General features: G+C 39.0%; 1 protein-coding gene across 8 annotated transcripts in view; it reads right to left on the bottom strand.

The window, feature by feature from the left end:
* FCHO2 (FCH and mu domain containing endocytic adaptor 2) overlaps window positions 1-19,653 on the bottom strand; it is a 99,953-nt gene that overhangs the window by 56,776 nt on the left and 23,524 nt on the right. For all 8 annotated transcript variants that reach the window (XM_080372231.1, XM_080372228.1, XM_080372230.1 and 5 more), the window contains 2 exons: window positions 12,306-12,404; window positions 11,091-11,187 (listed from right to left, as the gene is read on the bottom strand). In XM_080372231.1, coding sequence (XP_080228357.1) covers window positions 11,091-11,187; window positions 12,306-12,404 — 196 coding nt within the window. The remainder of the gene's footprint in view (window positions 1-11,090; window positions 11,188-12,305; window positions 12,405-19,653) is intronic.

Raw genomic sequence — 19,653 nt, forward strand, 5'->3', positions numbered from 1 at the left:
AAATGCAGACAAATCAATATACATCATTTAAAATGGAATTACTGACACTGAAGGTCACCCAGGTGATCTATAACAATTAAGACCACAATAAAAAGATAATGAAGACAAAGCAGAAAAGATCCTGCACTTCCGGAGAACATGGACACAAAAGGTCAAATACAAGTCAAGTGGGAATTCATTTTTAAACGCCTGAATAAATATTTGTGTTCAAGAAAGAGTATGACATATAAATGTAGTTGACCAGGCAGTCAGTTCAATGCAGATGTTGTCCAATAGTAGTTTGTCCTGGTATAATGTACTATTATGTTGCAGTATTATCATCAATGAAATTCTGAATTCATTAGAAGCAGAAACCTGTGCAACACAACTTAGTGACTACTAATACTAGATAGACTATTATATGCATGGTTTTGGATTTATTTAAATTTTATTAGAAAGGTAGACTATTAGACAAGATAGGTGGTTTTAAGTTTGTTTTTAAGTCCAACTTTACCCTCCTGTGTTTGCTTCCTTAGTTTAAAACCACATTTTTCCTCAAAAAGCTTGTGTTAAAAGTCAAGCCACTGTTCTTCTCTAACATTGCAGTCTACTATGAATGAACTACATGCATAGATGTTTACAAACAGGTTTCCAAATCTTTCCAGATTTAAGGAAATATAATTTCTTGTAAGCTTTATCTTCTGATAGAAAAAAACCCAACCCCAAACCCAGAGAAAAGAATACAATTCTTCCTTCTGATTTTGATAAATATGCTTCATGTGAAAATCTTGTGTTTGAAAAGGCCATTTAGTCAATGGCCTAGTTAATCCTGTCCAAAGAATGTTTCCGATCTTAAAAAAAACCAAACAAAACCAGCCTCCAACAAACAAAGTAAAAACCCCAAACCTTTCCCTGAAAATTCATCCTGTATCAGGTTATGTTACTTTATGTAACTGAAGTAGAGGTCTTATTTTCTTTATTAGCATAGAACACATCTCAGGATGTTATTTCTATTTTCAGGTGCATAAAAGCTCATAGCACCTATCCTGCATGCTACCGCATCTTCTGACAACTATCACCTAATAATATCTTCTTCCTACTTAAGTTACTGAAATGGACATTGCTTTGCTCCCACAGCCCTGAGAAATTATTTGCCTCAGGCCGCAACTGTTTTTGTTTGTAGCAAGAAAATTCAAGAGGACCCAACAGTACTTCATCTTACTGTGTGTCCAAGATCATTCAAAACCCAGCTTTTGCCCTGTTGTATCCACACACATCGTCCAAGGTATTTTCATCAATGCTACTAGTCTTCCACTTGCATTAAGAGACTTTCTGAAGAAAACTTGTACATTTATAACTCTCCAGACCATTAAAAATAGATACATCACAATCTAAAATAGGTTTGCAACGTAGGTATATATGATTATTAAAAATCTATGCTGGCAGATGAGACTTCCTTAAGTCCACATCAGTTTTGGGACATTTGTTGGTTATGAAGGGATGCAATTTTTGCAGGTAAAATAAAATAGATATCTAGGACAGGAATTAAGACACATTTGATGGTCCAGCTCTTGAGCTTGCAGCTCCTTATCAAAACCAGATCTCTACAGCACAGAACCCTTAAATACTTTTTTACCTGCCTCAAGCCCAGCTTCTCATAAAAATCCTTGAAGATATCCACACTTAATTTCTTCCATTAACTTCTGAAGTACAGCAGTGGTCTGCCTTCCTTTACAAACAATACTATTCTGAACTGCTTGGATACTGTCAGTGTTGATAAATTAAACTCATTCCTCAGTCAGCCTTCTGTGTGGAATTACGCATGGGCACAGGCCTTCAGAAATCGTGACACTTCAGGCTATTTATGCACCTAATTACAAGTGTTGGAAATACTAAAATATTCACAATATTTACAGAAAATACAAAGAAAAATAATTTATAGGAACATAAAATAAATACTTGCTTTGTTACACTTCTCTGTGTAAAAGAAGCTCAAATGTCATGCAGAGCTGTTTAAAACTTAGTATTAACCATTTTCAGCATTTATTTCCATCTGTTTTGTTGCTGTTTAGTGTCCTAGAAAAGCATTTTCATAAAAGTTATAAATATATTTTGTTATCAAACAAACCCATGGAAAAAATAAATGCCATACCCAGCACTTTTTCAAATCTTTCTCTCAAAGCAGAATTCATTATTGAAGGACATAAAAAGCAAGTAGCTTCAATCAAAGCAAGCTTCAATATGCCATAGACTCTCAGTGTCTGGGAAAGGACTAGTTTCTAAAAATTCTTAGCAGCAATACAATTACAGTTATTCTTAACCCTTTTTTTCCCTACTTTACGCTGCTGTACATTTCTTCATTATATAGAAAACATGTAGTTTAACACAACACACTAACTGAACAGGAATGTGCACTTGCAGAAGGAACTTGCAGCAGGAAGACCATGACATAGTGGCCATCACGGAAACATGGGGGGAAACTCGCATGACTGGAGTGCTGCAGGGGATGGCTACAGACTCTTCAGAAGGGACAGGCAAGGAAGGAGAGGCAGTGGGGTAGCTCCGTATGTCAGGGACTGTTTCAACAGTTTGTCCTTGTGAGGAACTTAAACTTACCAAACGTCCACTGGAAATAGAGCACAGCGGATAGGACACAGACCAGGAGGTTCCTGAGTGTGCGGCAGATGCCTGACAGCTGTCAGTGAGCCAGCCAGGGGAGGTGCCCCGCTGGGCCTGCTGTTTGCACACAGGGAAGCGCTGGTGGGCATGTGGTGGTCACAGGACAACTTGCGCTTAGCAAGCATGAGAAGATAAAGAGTTTTTGATTCTTGATGAAGTAAGGAGGGAGTGTCAGCAGAATGGCTACCTTAAACTTGGCCTGTTTAAGAGCCTGGTTGACAGAGTCCCCTGGGAGATAGTTCTGAGGGGCCAAGGGGTCCAGGAGGGCTGGGCGTTCCTCAAGAAGGAGATCTTAAAGGAAGAGGAACAGGCTGTCCCCATGTGCTGGAAGACAAGTCAGCAGGGGAGAAGCCCAGCCTGGCTGAACAGAGAGCTTTGGCTGGAACTCAGGGGAAAAGGAGAGTTTAGCACCTTCGGAAGAAGGAGCAGACAACTCTGGAGAACTATAACGATGTCACAAGGTTATGCAGGTAAAAGATTACAAAGGTGAAAGCCCAGCTGGAACTCAGACTGGCCACTGCTCTAAAAGATAACAAAAAATGTTTTACAAACACATTAAAAACAAAAGGAGGGCCAAGAATAATCTCCACCCTTTATTGGATGTTGGGGGGAACACTGCCACAAAGGGTAAGGAAAAGGCTGAGGTGCTTAATGCTGCCTTTGCCTCAGTCTTTAACAGTGAAACCAGTTACCCTCAGGGTACTCAGCCCCCTGAGCTGGGAGACAGGGACAAGGAGGAGCAGAATGAGGTCCCCGCAGTCCAGGAGGAAAAAGTAACTGACGTGCTGCTCCACTTGGGCATGCACAAGTCTATGGGGCTGGATGGGACCCCCGCAAGGGTACTGAGGGAGCTGGTGGAGGAGCTCGCCAAGCCGCTCTCCATCATTGATCAGCAGTCCTGGCTAACTGGGGAGGTCCCAGAAGACTGAAGGTTAGCCAGTGTGACACCCATCTACAAGAAGGGCAGGAAGGAGGATCTGGGCTTGTCAGCCTGACCTGGGTGCTGGGGAAGGTTATGGTGCAGATCATCCTGGGTGCCATCACATAGCACGTGTGGGTCAACTAGGGGATCAGGCCCAGACAGCATGAGCTTAAGAAAGGCAGCTCCTGCTTGACAAACCTCATCTTCTACAAGAAGATGACTGGCCTAGTGGATGAGGGAAAGGCTGTGGATGTTGTGTACCTGGACCTTAGCAAAGCCTTTGACACCATCTCCCACAGCATTCTCCTGGAAAAACTGGCTGCTCGTGGCTTGGACAGGTGTGCTCCATGTTGGGTTAAAAGCTGGCTGGACAGCTGAACCCAAAGAGTGGTTGTGAATGGAGTTACATCCAGCTGGCAGCTGGTCACAAGTGGGGCTCCCCAGGGCTGAGTAATGGGGCCAGTTCTGTTTAATATCTTTAACACTGATCTGGAAAAGAGGATCAAATGCATCCTCAGTAAGTTTGCAGATGACACCAAGCTGGGGGGAGTGTTGATCTGCAGGAGGCTCTGCAGAGGGATCTGGACATGCCGGACTGATGGGCCGAGGCCAGCTGGATGAGGTTCAAGAAGGCTCCGTGCCGGGTCCTGCAGCTGGGTCACACCAGCCCCACACAGCGCTACAGGCTGGGGCAGAGCGGCTGGAAAGGGCCTGGTGGGAAAGGGCCTGGGGGTGCTGGTCGGCAGCCGGCTGGGCATGAGCCAGCAGGGTGCCCAGGTGGCCAAGGAGGCCAGCAGCACCCTGGCTGGTGTCAGAAGCAGTGTGGCCAGCAGGGCAAGGGAAGGGACTGTCCCCCTGCACTGGGCACTGGTGAGGCTGCACCTCGAACCCTGTGTTCAGGTTTGGGCCCCTCACTGCAGGAGGGACGTAGAGGGGCTGCAGCGTGTCCAGGGAAGGGCAAGGGGCTGGGGAAGGGTCTGGAGCACAAGGCTTGCGAGGAGCAGCTGAGGGAACTCGGGGTTTTCAGCCTGGAGAGGAGAAGGCTCAGGAGGGACCTTATTGCTGCCTACAACTACCTGTGAGGAGGCTGTAGGCAGGTGGGGGTGGGTCTCTTCTACCAGGTAACAAGTGACAGAGTGACAGGACAAGAGGAGATCGCCTCAAGCTGCACCGGGGAGGTTTAGATTGGATATTAGGACAGATTTCTTCACTGAAAGGGTGGTCAAACATTGGAAGAGGCTGCCCAGGGAGGCGTTTGAGTCACTGGACTCAACCTTACTGGAGGTATTTAACAGACGTGTAGATGTGGAGCTTTGGGACGTGGTTTAGGGGTGGACCTGGCACTGCCAGATTAACAGTTGGACCTGATGATCTCAAAGGTCTTTTCCAACCTAAATGATTATATGATTCTATGATTAACATGGAGTAAGCACAACTGTACATTTACATATTTGCACTAGCTATTTGCACTAGCTTTCCAGTTGTGCAGCATACTTTAAGCTCTTCAGAAAAAACACAGAAGGAGTAAGTCCCATAGGGATTTAGGATGAAAATGCCCACAAAAGCAATATAGAAAAGACCTGACAGCACATCATAAATTCACACCAAAGTCTGCACTAACTCCCCAGCACAGCCAACAGACAGCCACATAAAACATTATTCTAATCAAATAACCAACAATCCACTTGGTTTCATGGAATCTGAAATCAGTTGAATTAAAGCCTAGGTAAAATTTGGTTTACTAAATTGAAGCTTTAATGCTTTATGATTCTGCTAACAGACAATGCTGGTAGCATTAATGAACTAGTAAGGAATCCAGATTAAACTGCTTTGCTTGCCATCCAAATTGTTAACATTATGGTTTACCAATAATTCTGCACCCTGTGAAAAGTCCACAACACTTTCAGCAGGAATGCCATACCTAAATAAACCGTTACTGTTTAAGACTTCAAAATACAAAATGAGTTAGCTCTGCAGAAACAGAGCTCCCAAACGTGTTCCCTCAGAACAGACAAGGATCACTAGCACATTGACAAGGATGCCAAGATTATTTTTTTCTGATATGTGCTGCATTCTGAGGAAGTGGAGATCTTGACATTAAATCTGTCCTAAGTCACTGATAAATTTTTCAAGTCTAGACTACTCAATAGCCTTCCCAGAAAGAACTTCAACATTTAAAAAAAATAATAATCCTGAATAAATTCCCCATTTGACATCTATGACCTTAAACTTTCCCATGACTGGAGTTACCAGCAGCCTTGAGACAATTTTTTCTGCATGGGCAAATAAACCAAAATAGGTTTCATTAGCTCCAAAAAGCAACCGACCAAACATTTTTTTAACCACCATCACTGATCAATTATTGACCAAATTGCCATTTTTTTGATTTTGTGGAGAAGGAAACGTATAGGAATTTTACATTTGTCCTTTTCTGAATCTTGTTATCTGTGGAAGCACCACTTGATTAAAAGGACTTATACTATTATTCTTAATATGTAAACGGATAAGTAGGACAGAAGTCAAATGTTTTAATATATGTGCAAGAGCCAGTGATGACTGATCAACAGCAACTGTGGACAATAAATAGTGTAAAGTACTTCTGTTATCATTTAATCCAAAGAGCTGATGGATTGCAGGCACTAATTTTACAATGTTTTAAAAAATGTGAACTTCTTCTAGACTCTCCATAAAGTTCAACTTTATTGGATGGATAATGAAAAGAGACATGCAGTATCTTTTTGGATATTGTGTTTTCCACAGCTCACATTCTAATGCTTTTACTAGTATACTTCAAGGCCAACTTGCATTTGACTATTCCTCTTTACCAGATCTTCTCTGCCTACTTGTGTGTTCCAGTTGCAAATCTTGTTCTGGCTTCTTCAGACTGTGCAATTTTTAAATTACAGTTAAAAGATGACTCACCACACCTCCCACACTGAATAATGGCACAGCATGTGTAGCAGTTGCTATCTGCAGATCATTGTTTTATTGAAGGGCACAGGAGCCAACAAAGATTATGGCTTTAATTTTTTAAAAATATTATAATACAAAATTTTATTTCTTCCTTATTAGATTTTTAAGAAAAAAATGCAAAAATAAGAGGAACAACTTAATAGATTACCAACAGCCACTAACAATGACACCAGAACTAATTAATGAATTTGGCCTTCATTCCTGTTTTTTTGGACAATGCAACACAACTCATTCTTCTTACTTGGCCTTCAAGGTACCTTCTGGGTAAATTGTATAGTGGGCAAAAACTAATACAGGGATAAACACACAGTTAGTGCCCCACATATGAGAACAGGGCACAGTAATTCAGTAGCTAAAAATTAGAAGTAATTTGTGATAAACCACAGCTATAAAGGCAATCACTAACCTCTTCAAATGCATTAGATATTATCATGCCAATTTCAGACTAAGATCTAGGAAGAACATGAGCTCATACTTCCTAGCATTTGTATTTCATGCGGTATCAACATTTCATATTGGAACAAGCCAATTTTTTTGATGGATTCTTAGAAGATTAGGTAAATAAAGCTAGCACTCATTGGTATATCATTAATCTGGACTAAACATAATCTCTGTTATTGATTTAACGTACACTTTGGGTGGAAGAAAAGCAGACATTTTCTGCCATGCAATGAATGAATTTTCCTAAGAACGTGGAGCAACAGCCTATCACTAACAGAAAATTGATTCGTCCGAAGTGACCAACAAGTTTTGATGAACACTGCAAGACCATGTGTGTGACAAAACTTTCTTCCAACAGATGGTTTCAAACCTACCGTTTATTAGACCTAACAGCAGGAACATATTGCAGAATCATAAAATAGTTTGGGCTGGAAGGGACCTTTAAAGCTCATCTAGTCCAAATCCCTCCTGCAACGAGCAGGGACATCTCCACTTAGACCAAGTTGCTCAGAGCCCTGTCCAACCTGGCCTTGAATGTTACCAGGCATGGGGCATACTGTTCCAGTGTTTCACCACCCTTATTGTAAAAAGTTTCTTCCTTATATCTAGTCTGAATGTACCATCTTTTAGTTTAAAGCCATTAGCCCTTGTCCTATCATTACAGGCCCTACTAAAAAGTCTGTCATTTTTCTTATAAGCCCCCTTTAAGTATTGAAAGGCCACAATAAGACCTCCTTGGAGCCATCTCTTCTCCAGGCTGAACACCCCCAACTCTCTCAGCCTTTCCTCACAGGAGAGGTGTTCCACTCCTCTTATAATTTTCACGGTCCTCATTTGGACTCCCTCCAACAGATCCATGTCTTGCTTGTATTGAGGACTCTAAAGCTGGATGCACTCCAGTTGAGGTCTCACCAGAGAAAACGGGCAGAATCACCTCCCTCAACCTGCTGGGCACGCTTCTTTTGATGTGGCCTAGGATACAGTTGGCTTTCTGGGCTGTGAGTACATATGGCTGGCTCTTGTCCAGCTTTTCATCCACCAGTAACTTCAAGTCCTCTGCAGGGCTACTCTCAATCCCTTTATCCCCAGCCTGTATTGATGCCCGGGATTGCCCCAGCCCAGGTGCAAGACCTTGCCCTTGGCCTTGTTGAACTTCATGAGGTTCACATGGGCCCATTTCTTGACCTTGCCCAGGTCCCTCTGGATGTGAGAAACAGTTCAGAGAACACATTAAATTCTGACCTGAAGCCTTAATGCTTATTGCAGGTCCTGCCAGCTCTCTTTCTGTTCTAAAATGTTTTACAATAAGTGATTCTTTCTTCAGTTAAAATGAAAAGATTTGCAACTGGGTGTATGTGGCTATTACTTTTACACTGAATGGAAGTGAGAAAACAAATAATGAATCCAACTTCTTCAAATACTGTATTTGTATATATAATATATATATAGTATATATACTAAAAATTACAAACCAAAAAAATAAACTAAAATTTTTTAAAAAATAATGTAAATTTAGTAAGAAGGTGATAAAGATGACTAGATAAGTTGTTTAGGTAACAGTTAAAAAAGAGCCATTGTAAAGTCCGTAAGTGAAGTTAAAAAAAAATCACAAAGCATTACTGCTTGAAAGAAACGTTATTTGTACTAGAAAAACAGTGTTAAACTAAAACTCTACAAGGCCCTGTATATTATCACTTCAGGTGACAGAAATTAGCCACCAGAGGGAGCCCATATAATCCAGTACAAAGGAATTTACTGCACAAAGAAATTTCAGATATGCAGATGAATGTTTAAGAAAAAAAATGCCTATATCTAGAAAATCTTACTGTAAATTCTTTATAGCCCATGCAATAAAACATCCCTCCTCTGTACTTAATTTCAGATTCTTATTTTTACAGATTAAACAGAAGCAAGTGAGCTATAAGGAACTTTAACTATAGATGGAATATACTAAAATAAACTACTTCGTTATGTATTATCATTTTAGTTTATTTTGTTCTCAGAATTCAGTATTTCAGAAAGCATCTCATCATCTGAGTATACTAGCCCACAAATAACATGGAAGGGAGAAGACCTACATAGTCCTGGGGAATTTCAAAGCGTTTCCTTCAGATTTAGGACTGGAATCTTAAGCAACAGTGATGTCCGTAAGACCTTTTTTCTGCAGCTGTTTCGTACACCAAGTCAGTGTCATTTTTACATTGCATATTTAGATTTATCTGAGGAGCTATTTCCTCCAGCCTAATTAATAAATACATCACACAGAGAAATACTTTCAACATTCGTTCCATGAGTTAAAATACTTTTCTATGAAGAAAAGAATTTTTTTTTAATCAAGAAAAAGCAGTGTTTACCACACTGGACATTTCCATTTCATTCTTAGAAGACTGATACCTCACTTTGCCTCCCAGATTTTTGTAATTATCAAAGCTGCATAACTCTAAGTTAATAAAATGAGTATAATAGAAGCAGTAACTGTAATTAACATCACTAGCAGTTGGTGTCTCTAGTCTTTGACACTTCATAACTTCTTGTTAATTGATTCTTTTACTGCTGAATTTGCCTGTGCTTTTCCTCTGCACCATGTTATAAAGTTGATATTAACACAATAATTTAACACTGTAAAGAAAATTAAAGGTGCAAACACTTCCACACTAAACGCACTACCTTTTCTTTGAATACTTTGCTACCAAAAGAGTTGAAGAAATTACATTTGCTATTGCAAAAGCTTTTATTTGGCCCCAGAGAATACAAATAGGATTTGAAAAATCTGTAAAGTGGCAAGTACAGAGTTTGTATAACTGCTCCCACTAAATTAAAAAGCAAAGTGTTGTTTTTCTTACAATTACTATGTTGTCTAGCAAAAAAATCACACTAATAACATAAATGACTTGAAGCGCACAATGCTCTAGGACACATTAGCAAGGGTCTTTGGAACTCAGGGACTCAGAATCCTAAATGCAAGATGGAGATTCCCAGCCACAACGTCTCGGCAATAGCTAGTCCAAGACGTCTGAACACTGAATTTTCACACCTTTGTCCCGATCAGACCAACTGAATTTGAAATCCTAAGATTCATACTTTTCCTTTTTTAATCTTTACTGGAAAATTGTGAAATACACAGGAAATATTTGAAAATTGTTCCATGTACAATCTTACCTCAGCCCACTCAGATATCAGCATTAGTGGATCACAGAAAGAACATGAAACAATGTTATGTTCAAAACACCTCACAGAGGTATTGTAAGATACCTGCTAAACATATTTAATAATTTAATATAAATTCTCAAGTTCTACTCTGTTATGTAATACACCCTCACTCTGAAAAACCCTTTATGCTTCTATAGCAGAAGACAGAGATACTAGTCAAGAGTCCCAGTGCTGAACAGAAAACAGCACTACTGAAATTCTATATTCACACACCTAGTGACTCTGTATTCATACCCTAATATTAAAGTGAACTCTTCATTTTTCCTATAATGCTAGATACACAGTAATGTGAGATTGTCTTTTTAAGCTAGTCCAGGAAAGTCATATACACCACACCCGAAAAGCACTACTTTCAGAAAGTATGACTCAATTTACTGCTTAGTAAAGAAACACTCTATATACAATCTATTAAAATGGGTAATTTTGTAAGATAACCAAATAAACTGATGCAACTGTTGCAGCAGTTCAATAACCAGCTTTATAGACACCTGTTCTAAATATATTAATAAACTTCTATTAAATAAAGTTCTGAAATAGAATTTATACAGAAACACACAGCAGACAACACGTAGTTTGTGCAAGAAACTGAAGTTTCTTGACAAATTTCACTGTCATACCAAGGAACAGTATAGTTTAAAAGCTTCCATGAAGGTCTACTCAGAGCTACAAATTGCCATGTTTTATGAACACAAATGTTATATGTACATAATAATTTGTGGATTTCTATGAATTATTTAATATCAAACCTAATTAATTTTGAAAATTTGAAATAAGTACATTAAAAATATAACAGATTAACAAATATTTGTTTGTTTGTCCTTTTATTAGGAGTGGAAATCTATAGTTTCAAAATCAACATTTCCTACCCTTATTTTTAATCTCTTACCAGGTCTCTCCTTTCCAGTTCCTTTTGACTCAGCAAATTTCTGTATTAAACTCTCAACTGTAGTATTTGCCATGTTATTAATAAACTCTTCATGTACCTTCAAAAAATAGACACCACACATAAAAAGAACTTAAAAAACAATAATTGAAAAAAATGTAATTAACTTTAAGAAGTGGTTTTCTTTAGAGTTAAGGATCCAAATACTTCCCTATAAAATATATTAGAGGGCTTCCACAAATTAACAGCCATTTTATGAAGGAAATCCCTTCTTTGTTTCAGTATTAGCAAGTGTGACTACAATACAGATACAAATTAAGAATGGAAGAATATAGCTTGATGACAGGTCTAGGATTTACATCCATTTCTTCCATGTAAACAACTTGTCTATGTATCATATTCTGCATTTGTCAGCAACATGTCTATGTCAGGAATATGAACAGTCTCTTAAGCCACCACCAGTTAAGGGTGTGAACAGTAACTACTGTATTATCACAGCTCCCACCTGCTTGAGTAAAAGCATTACTATCGTAATGTTTTTGGTGTGATAAAGGAATAATCACATGTTGTCAATAAGGAGTTTTTCCAACAAGACAGTATGCATACGCTTTAGAAATAAATAGCATGACCCTTGTGACCATCATTCATTAGCAGAAAACCTCAAAACTGAAGAGATTATTGACTCTTAAGTGTATGCCAATAAAATTACACACAAAACATCTAAAAATTAAGGTCTACTTACAAGTATTAATAATTAAACCAACTTACAGCTAAAGAAAAGATACTACAAAATCTTCTGTTACTGAACGACTTTTGTTCTTAAAACCCAAAGTGTGTAAAAAAATTTAGAAACTTTTCAGAGAGATATAATCTCAAGTTTTAGTCAAAGAAAAGCACAGGTACCCTAATTGTGTGAAATGAGTGCTACTTCAGTATCTAGGGAACAGAACTTTGAAATACACTAAAAATTCTCCAAATTGTCAAAATATTTTGTTTTCTGTTAAGACAAAATTTATTCAGACTGACTCTGTAGATTTTGCTATACTGAACTTATAAATGGAATAGGAAGCCATCAAAATTTGAGTTTATCTTGAACTCACCATCATTTGAAAGATGTGATCTTGTAATTAACACAAAGACAGTAAGAAATGTTCCATTTAATGGTTAAGAAAACTATGTAGCGTAATTCAAACAAAGAAATGATAATATAAAAATTACCTCTCCTATTTGTAAATGAATTTCTTTTATGGTATTTGACAATGATTCTATAATGTCTTTCATGCGAAGAAGGTGTGTTTCTTCAATGTCTTGAAATTTCTGTAAAGCAATACAAACAGTTAATCATAATGGAAATATTTCTTGAAATACTAAACCTGAAATTCTAGTAATTAAATACACTAAATGGAAAAAAGTAATCAGCCTTTTTTCCCCCCTCCAGACCTTGATCACGGTATTTACAATGTTTAAGAAAGGAAGGTGTGGAATTCAGAGTTACAAAATAATGTACTTTAAAATATAATATATCCTTTCATAACCATTATCCAATTCTTTTACTTAGCTCTTTAACCGTCCATGTAATCTGACCTATTTCTACCAAAAGAAAACAGGGTTAGAGGATCCTTAAAAAAAACAAAACCTCTTCTTATTCAGGAGTCTCGTTTTTTCACCTAAACCCAGAAATCTTATTTTTGGATCTGCTTTCCACCTCCTTCTTAGCACCCTCTCCTCCTTCTCACAATATACACATGCTTTCTCTTTTTCTAGTTAAACCTACTGTTAAAGAAAATTTATTTTGAATTAAGAAATTTAAAGTGCTGGAGATGGCACTGGCAGAACCAGGCCTTGTCCCTTTTATAGCCCTAATCCAAGGCTGGTTTAAAATTTAGTCAAGTTAATCAGTAGGAGAATAGAGAAACAATAGCTGATCAATTTGTATACGCAGGTGCTCTCAGAAACGCAGGTGTTTTTAAAAAAAATAGTATATGTGAATAGGAATTGCTTGTTCAAAGACTAATTGTGCTTGAAGGACTGTGTGAGTTAAAGCAGGCAGAAAGGAGATCATGATCCGAGGAGGACCTTGGAACTGAGGCAGAGACTGGAACCGAATAGATGAATCACCTGGGACAGTCAGGTGATGGATTTGCAGAACTGACAAGACCGAAGGGAACTTCTAAAAAACTCTGGACATTGACTAATGATTTTATAAGTGTGTACTAAGCTGTGCTGCATCCCTTTGTTCTCTGCCACTCACTGAGATAGTGGCTCAACTCTGAGTTGTGATTAAAGCAAGCCTAGTGGTACCCACCATCTGTGTGAATTTTTCCTTTAACATTTACATCCTTTACTTCTTTACATATGATTCATTTGTTTGATTTTTAAACTCACCATATATAACCTTTGCAGACTTCCAGTCAACAGCCATTTCAAAATCTCTTCCAGGGTTTTCAATGATGCCTTCCTAGCCAAAGATCAGAACTAAAAATGTCCTCATCCTCCCCACCAGACAAGTATAATTGTCTTGAAATCTTTGTTTACTTCTTCTCTTTGCTAGTTCTCTTCCTACTTCTGTAACTGTCCTTTCAAGTTTGTCCAGACTTCGACGCACCACTTAATCCTCTCTCTGGTTTGTACAGGGTTTTCTGAAGACCATCTCTCCATGTTTCACACCTCCTGCTACTGTGATTCACAAACACAATTCCATACAGACAAGTACTTCTAACTTCTGAACCCTCAATCTTCTGCCATATTTACATGCCTCTCTAGCCATCAATCAAGGGGATTAAAATTATTTTTTGTCTCCAGCAGCCTTCCCCTTAATTACAGAGGATACGGTCACCCTCTGTAGCCTACTCTGTGATATTAGTTATTTTACTGATTGCCTTATTATATAAACTATATTCCCTTGCTTTCAAAACTACTTATGGTACTATCTGCTGTCAGTCACTATTGGTGTGTCAACACATGTACACAATGTGTCCTTCCAATGTGTACCTGTTTCCACTACTTAATTTTAACCCAAACACAAAGTCAGCTTTTGAAATTATGCCAATGATGTTTCCTTCATGTTTGGTCTGAACTCCCTATAAAACTCATCAAAACAGAGGTACCAGTCTCCTTTAAACTCTTCTCTATAATTTATATCAAAACAGTTGGCCATTCAGGGATATTTTTGGTCTTATGTCAGTGGAAAGCATACCCCTTCCCCAACTGTTTCCTTATTTCTTAATTATTGTTTATACTTAAGACTGAAAATCCTTGAAGCAGAGCCATCTTGGCCTTGTACAGTATCTAATACAAAAAGGTTCTGATCAAAGAATAAAATGAGCTACTATAACACAACCATGTAATTCATATCACAGATATAATCACTAACCAAATTGTTTACTTTCACTTTTGAATGACCAGTCCATTAAAAAAAGATGTACTAAAATATATCTGTAATGTTAATGACACCACAAATGCAAGCCACTGAGTGTTTTAAGGTACAATACAAATGAGAAATCATCATCAACAGGATCTTTAGCTGTCCAAGTTTAAGTAAGCGTTACTGCTGTTTATAAACATGCATGTTTTCCTATAAGTTTTACAATGTTTTTTAAAAAATCATTCTTGAACAGACTGCTCAAAAGCAGAATCATCAAAACTCAAGTCTATGCAGTTCTAGATAGGACCGAAGACTGTTGGAAGAGTAATTTAGCACTTCTAGCTGTTTGAGCCTTTCCAATAATTGACTGGGCTACATGATTTTAAAAAAAGCTTCTAGCAAGGTGAAAAATCTGGCAAATAAGATATGTTTTCTTAGCAACTGCACAACAATTGCATAATACAACTTTACCCAGAAGAATCTTTAAACATGAGGAATTTCTGTCAAATCCAATTTCTAAACAACAGTGAACTATATTTTCCCATGTCGTGGTTTAACCCCAGCCAGCAACTAAGTACCACACAGCTGCTTGCTTAGTCCCTCTGTCCCAAAGGGATGGGGAGGAGATTTGGGAAAAAGGTAAAATTTGAGGGTTGAGATTAGAACAATTTAATAATTAAAATAAAATATAATAATAATAATAATAATAGTGATAACAACAACAACAACAATTGCAATGAGAAGGGGAGAGAGGAATAGAATCCACAAGGGAAAAAACCAAGTGATGCACAATACAATTGCTCACCACCCACTGACCAATGCCCAGCCAGTCCCTGAGCAGCAATCGGCAGGCCCTGGCCAACTCGCACCAGTTTATATACTGAGCGTGATGGCGTATGTTACGGAAAATCCATTTGGCCCATTGGGGGTCAGCAGTCCTGGCTGTGTCTCCTCCCAATTTCTTGTGCCCCTCCAGCCCTCTCGCTGGCAGGGCCTAAAAACCTGAAAACTCCTTGACTTAGTATAAACATTACTTAGCAAGAACTAAAACCATGGGTACGTTATCAACATTATTCTCACATGAAACCCAAAACATAGCACTGCACCAGCTACTAAGAAGGAAATTACATCTATGCCAGCCAAACCCAGGACATGCTGCTTCTTTAATCACAATAAAACCAGCAAAAAATAACAACCTGCAATTCAAGATTAGGAAGATAGTTTGTTTCAAAATTCAGCCTCTCAAAATCACATATCATGAGTCACTTCAGCTGATAACTGCAGGTGAGATAGTAGATGACAGAAGAGGAACAATAAGTAAATTTTATACAACAAGATCGGTGGAGTTTAACTGAGAAAAGGAACAGCTAAATGAGGACTACTACATGATTTCTGGCGTAACACCACTGCAATTCAAAATGTTTGTCCTCAGAAAAACAGAATGTGAACAGTATAAGACAGATTTAAGCTAAGCCTACTGATTTTGCACTGAGTCAGGTGTCCATTATCATGTTAAGTGAAAATTAAAATTTTAATTAAAAGAGCTGCTGCAGTTAAGGAAGTAAAGATATTTAGGTAAGCGTGGTCTGTAGAGAGAGGTAACTTTGTACCACTTTTGTACTGGGAAACAACCCAACCCAACAAGATCCTAACCAACCTCCCCATGCTCCCTGCTTACCCACTCCCCCCCTGCCCCCCCACCCCCCCCTCCCCAAAAAAATCCAAAACAACAAAGCAGCCCAAAAGCATAGTGAGGTTTCCCCAGCTGTAACATCTGATACAGTAAAAAGATTTTTTTTCCTCCTCTACATCTCAGCCTGGTTTAAATACGTAATACCTACCTAATAACACAAATAAGAAAGCTGAAGAAAGAGCACTTTTATATTCTGTCTGTATATAGATACAAAATAAGCTGTTACTTTTGTCTTCTTCTGTTGTAGATGATTTTCAAATGGATATTTTTTTTAGTACATACTGAAGAGCTCAGCTATTCTGCTTGCTGAAAGCCCCTACATTTTCCTCCACTAATTTACTGACAACAAAACCCATTTCATGTTTATCTTCTGTCAGTTCTAAACAGGAACTCCTTTTCGTTACTTGCAGCTTTCTTGCTTACTTGGGACAAGTTTACAGGGCAATTTAGCAAGCCCAGCTTATTGAAATCATACTTGTTAATTTTTTTCTTACTGTTTCAAAGAGCAGTAAGTCAACTGCTATAAACACATTCTCCTTCTTGTAAGGTAAAAGTATAGACTGCAGACAGCTTTTGTGAGACTATAAAGATTTAAAGCCACCTGACTGAACTTGTTCTGCAGTGGATCAGAAGCATTCACAGGATCTGCTTCAGTGGCGGTTCAGTAACTTCCAGAGCAAGGCAAATAACAAACAGGGTGGGAACTTCCTGATCCAGAAGAGCCACACACTATACAAACCACACAATGATGGAGTTACTGGAATGCTTACTGAGCATATACAATAGCTACACTAACAGGAACACTACAAAAAATGTTACCATTTTGGGTAGCAGCAGTATGTATTCACATGTCAGTTTGATTCCACCTACTATTACTTCTGGAAAACTTCCAGGAGGAATGTTACACTTCAATGATTCTTTTGTTGCTTTTATATTATACTTGCTTCCAAGAATTGTTTTAAGATACATATTGGTTAAGTTTAAAAGGTTGCCTACACTAAAAATTCTCAAGCGCTTGTAATCATACATGCCAATTCCAATCCTAATCCTAGTCAAACTGCCCTAGGCATTTTTGATACCATAATTGATATAAAAAAGATAACTGATATGCAAATGTTTTTACTTAAAGATACACAATGCTAAACAAACTGCCACGTGCAAGTGAGTCCACACCAGTGTCACACATTAAACCAGCTTAAAGATGCAGTTCTCTCCTCTTGGTACTACATTGCCTCTGCATTTGTGCCAGCACAAATGATTGTGTGATCTCTTAATTAACCAGACCATAAGCCTCTCGTCTCTTCTGGGTTAAAGCCAACCTTCCTTCAAACATTAGTTTTAGCTGGATTAGTTCTGCAAGGTAGTTCCTCACACAAATAAGTGACAAAGGAAGAAGCATGGAACTAGGACAACTGCTGTATTTGTCAGCAGTACTCATTTAAAACATACTGAAAACACAGCTTCACACATCAGAGATGAGAGAGAAGTACAACAGGCCGTATGGCCTAGACCATGGTACCCATGAGTTCTCTTATTGAATTTTTATTTTAAATAAAGCGTTATTATAGCAGTGAGTAACTGCAATCATCACTGTTTTACACTTCAAAATAAATTCTGAAATAATATTTAAAAGGGACAGATTTTTTAAAAGGAATGAAAAATAATCATAGAATCATTTAGGTTGGAAAAGACCTTTGAGATCATCAGGTCCAACTGTTAATCTGGCAGTGCCAGGTCCACCCCTAAACCACGTCCCAAAGCTCCACATCTACACGTCTTTTAAATACCTCCAGTAAGGTTGAGCCAGTGACTCAAACGCCTCCCTGGGCAGCCTCTTCCAATGTTTGACCACCCTTTCAGTGAAGAAATCTGTCCTAATATCCAATCTAAACCTCCCCGGTGCAGCTTGAGGCGATCTCCTCTTGTCCTGTCACTCTGTCACTTGTTACCTGGTAGAAGAGACCCACCCCCACCTGCCTACAGCCTCCTCACAGGTAGTTGTAGGCAGCAATAAGGTCCCTCCTGAGCCTTCTCCTCTCCAGGCTGAAAACCCCGAGTTCCCTCAGCTGCTCCTCGCAAGCCTTGTGCTCCAGACCCTTCCCCAGCCCCTTGCCCTTCCCTGGACACGCTGCAGCCCCTCTACGTCCCTCCTGCAGTGAGGGGCCCAAACCTGAACACAGGGTTCGAGGTGCAGCCTCACCAGTGCCCAGTGCAGGGGGACAGTCCCTTCCCTTGCCCTGCTGGCCACACTGCTTCTGACACCAGCCAGGGTGCTGCTGGCCTCCTTGGCCACCTGGGCACCCTGCTGGCTCATGCCCAGCCGGCTGCCGACCAGCACCCCCAGGCCCTTTCCCACCAGGCCCTTTCCAGCCGCTCTGCCCCAGCCTGTAGCGCTGTGTGGGGCTGGTGTGACCCAGCTGCAGGACCCGGCACGGAGCCTTCTTGAACCTCATCCAGCTGGCCTCAAGCATTTGCAATGCACATAACCAAATTTAACTCAAACTGGAAAGAAAAAGTATAGGGAGTACGGCTCCTTCAACCAGAACCACGTCAAGATACTGCACAAAAAGATGCCTTCTGTGAACTCTTCAGGGGCAGATTGTCAAGACTCCTAATGTAACAGTCCATGTCAAGAGCAGAATTTTGCAGTAGCATGCCTGTGCAATTCTTTGCTGCAAATGCCTGGACGGAGGGGTGGGAGAGAAGAGTTCTGGTATGTGATATATGTGGCATCCTTTCTCTAACAGCTGTGTTGAGCATCTATTCAGAGATGAATTAGATCGCATTCTAACAAAGTTCTCAAAGTAGGAAAGCAGTTTACAGTTTAGGACAGGGCAGCTTTTTACATGTCAACCTAAATAATACTCAATGCTGTGAAATCTTAATTTCCAAGGAGTTACGGAAAACCCTAACAATTAGATGTCAAAAATACAAATATGGCTGAATCTCTCTAATAATTTCACCTATGCCTAAAAATTAAACCTTTGAAAACAATGAAAAGTGCAAATAATTTTCAACTAAAAAGAAATTTCCTATCTTGTAAAAGCTTTACTAAACCAAGAAACATGTAGAAATAAATATGACAACCATAAAAATCAGAATGATGATGTTTGCTTTTTTAAATCTGGGGCAGTGGAAAAAAGTCTGGTATCAACAGATTTGAAAGAGAAACTTTAAAATGTAACAAGCAGCAGCATATGACATGATACAGAGAACTTGATACCCTCTGGAACACAGATCAAAAGTCTTTTAAAAAAACCCTAGAAACTTCAACAGATGTAAGGACTTTTTACAACCTCAGGTAAACCCTGGGAAGACACTTTAGCAAATAACTAAATGTTTTGCTGCAATAATAATGAAAAAACCATGATGGATCCCAAAACGTAAAACTCCTATGAATCAGTTCTGGAATTAGAGCAATTCACAGGATTTCCCACGTGATCACAATGCATCTACGATATTTCCAGGAGTTAATTTTGTTTTCTTCCTGACAATATCTTCAAAAAGTC

Source organism: Falco punctatus (genome assembly GCF_963210335.1).
Source record: "Falco punctatus genome assembly, chromosome: Z".
Lineage (NCBI taxonomy): Eukaryota > Metazoa > Chordata > Aves > Falconiformes > Falconidae > Falco > Falco punctatus.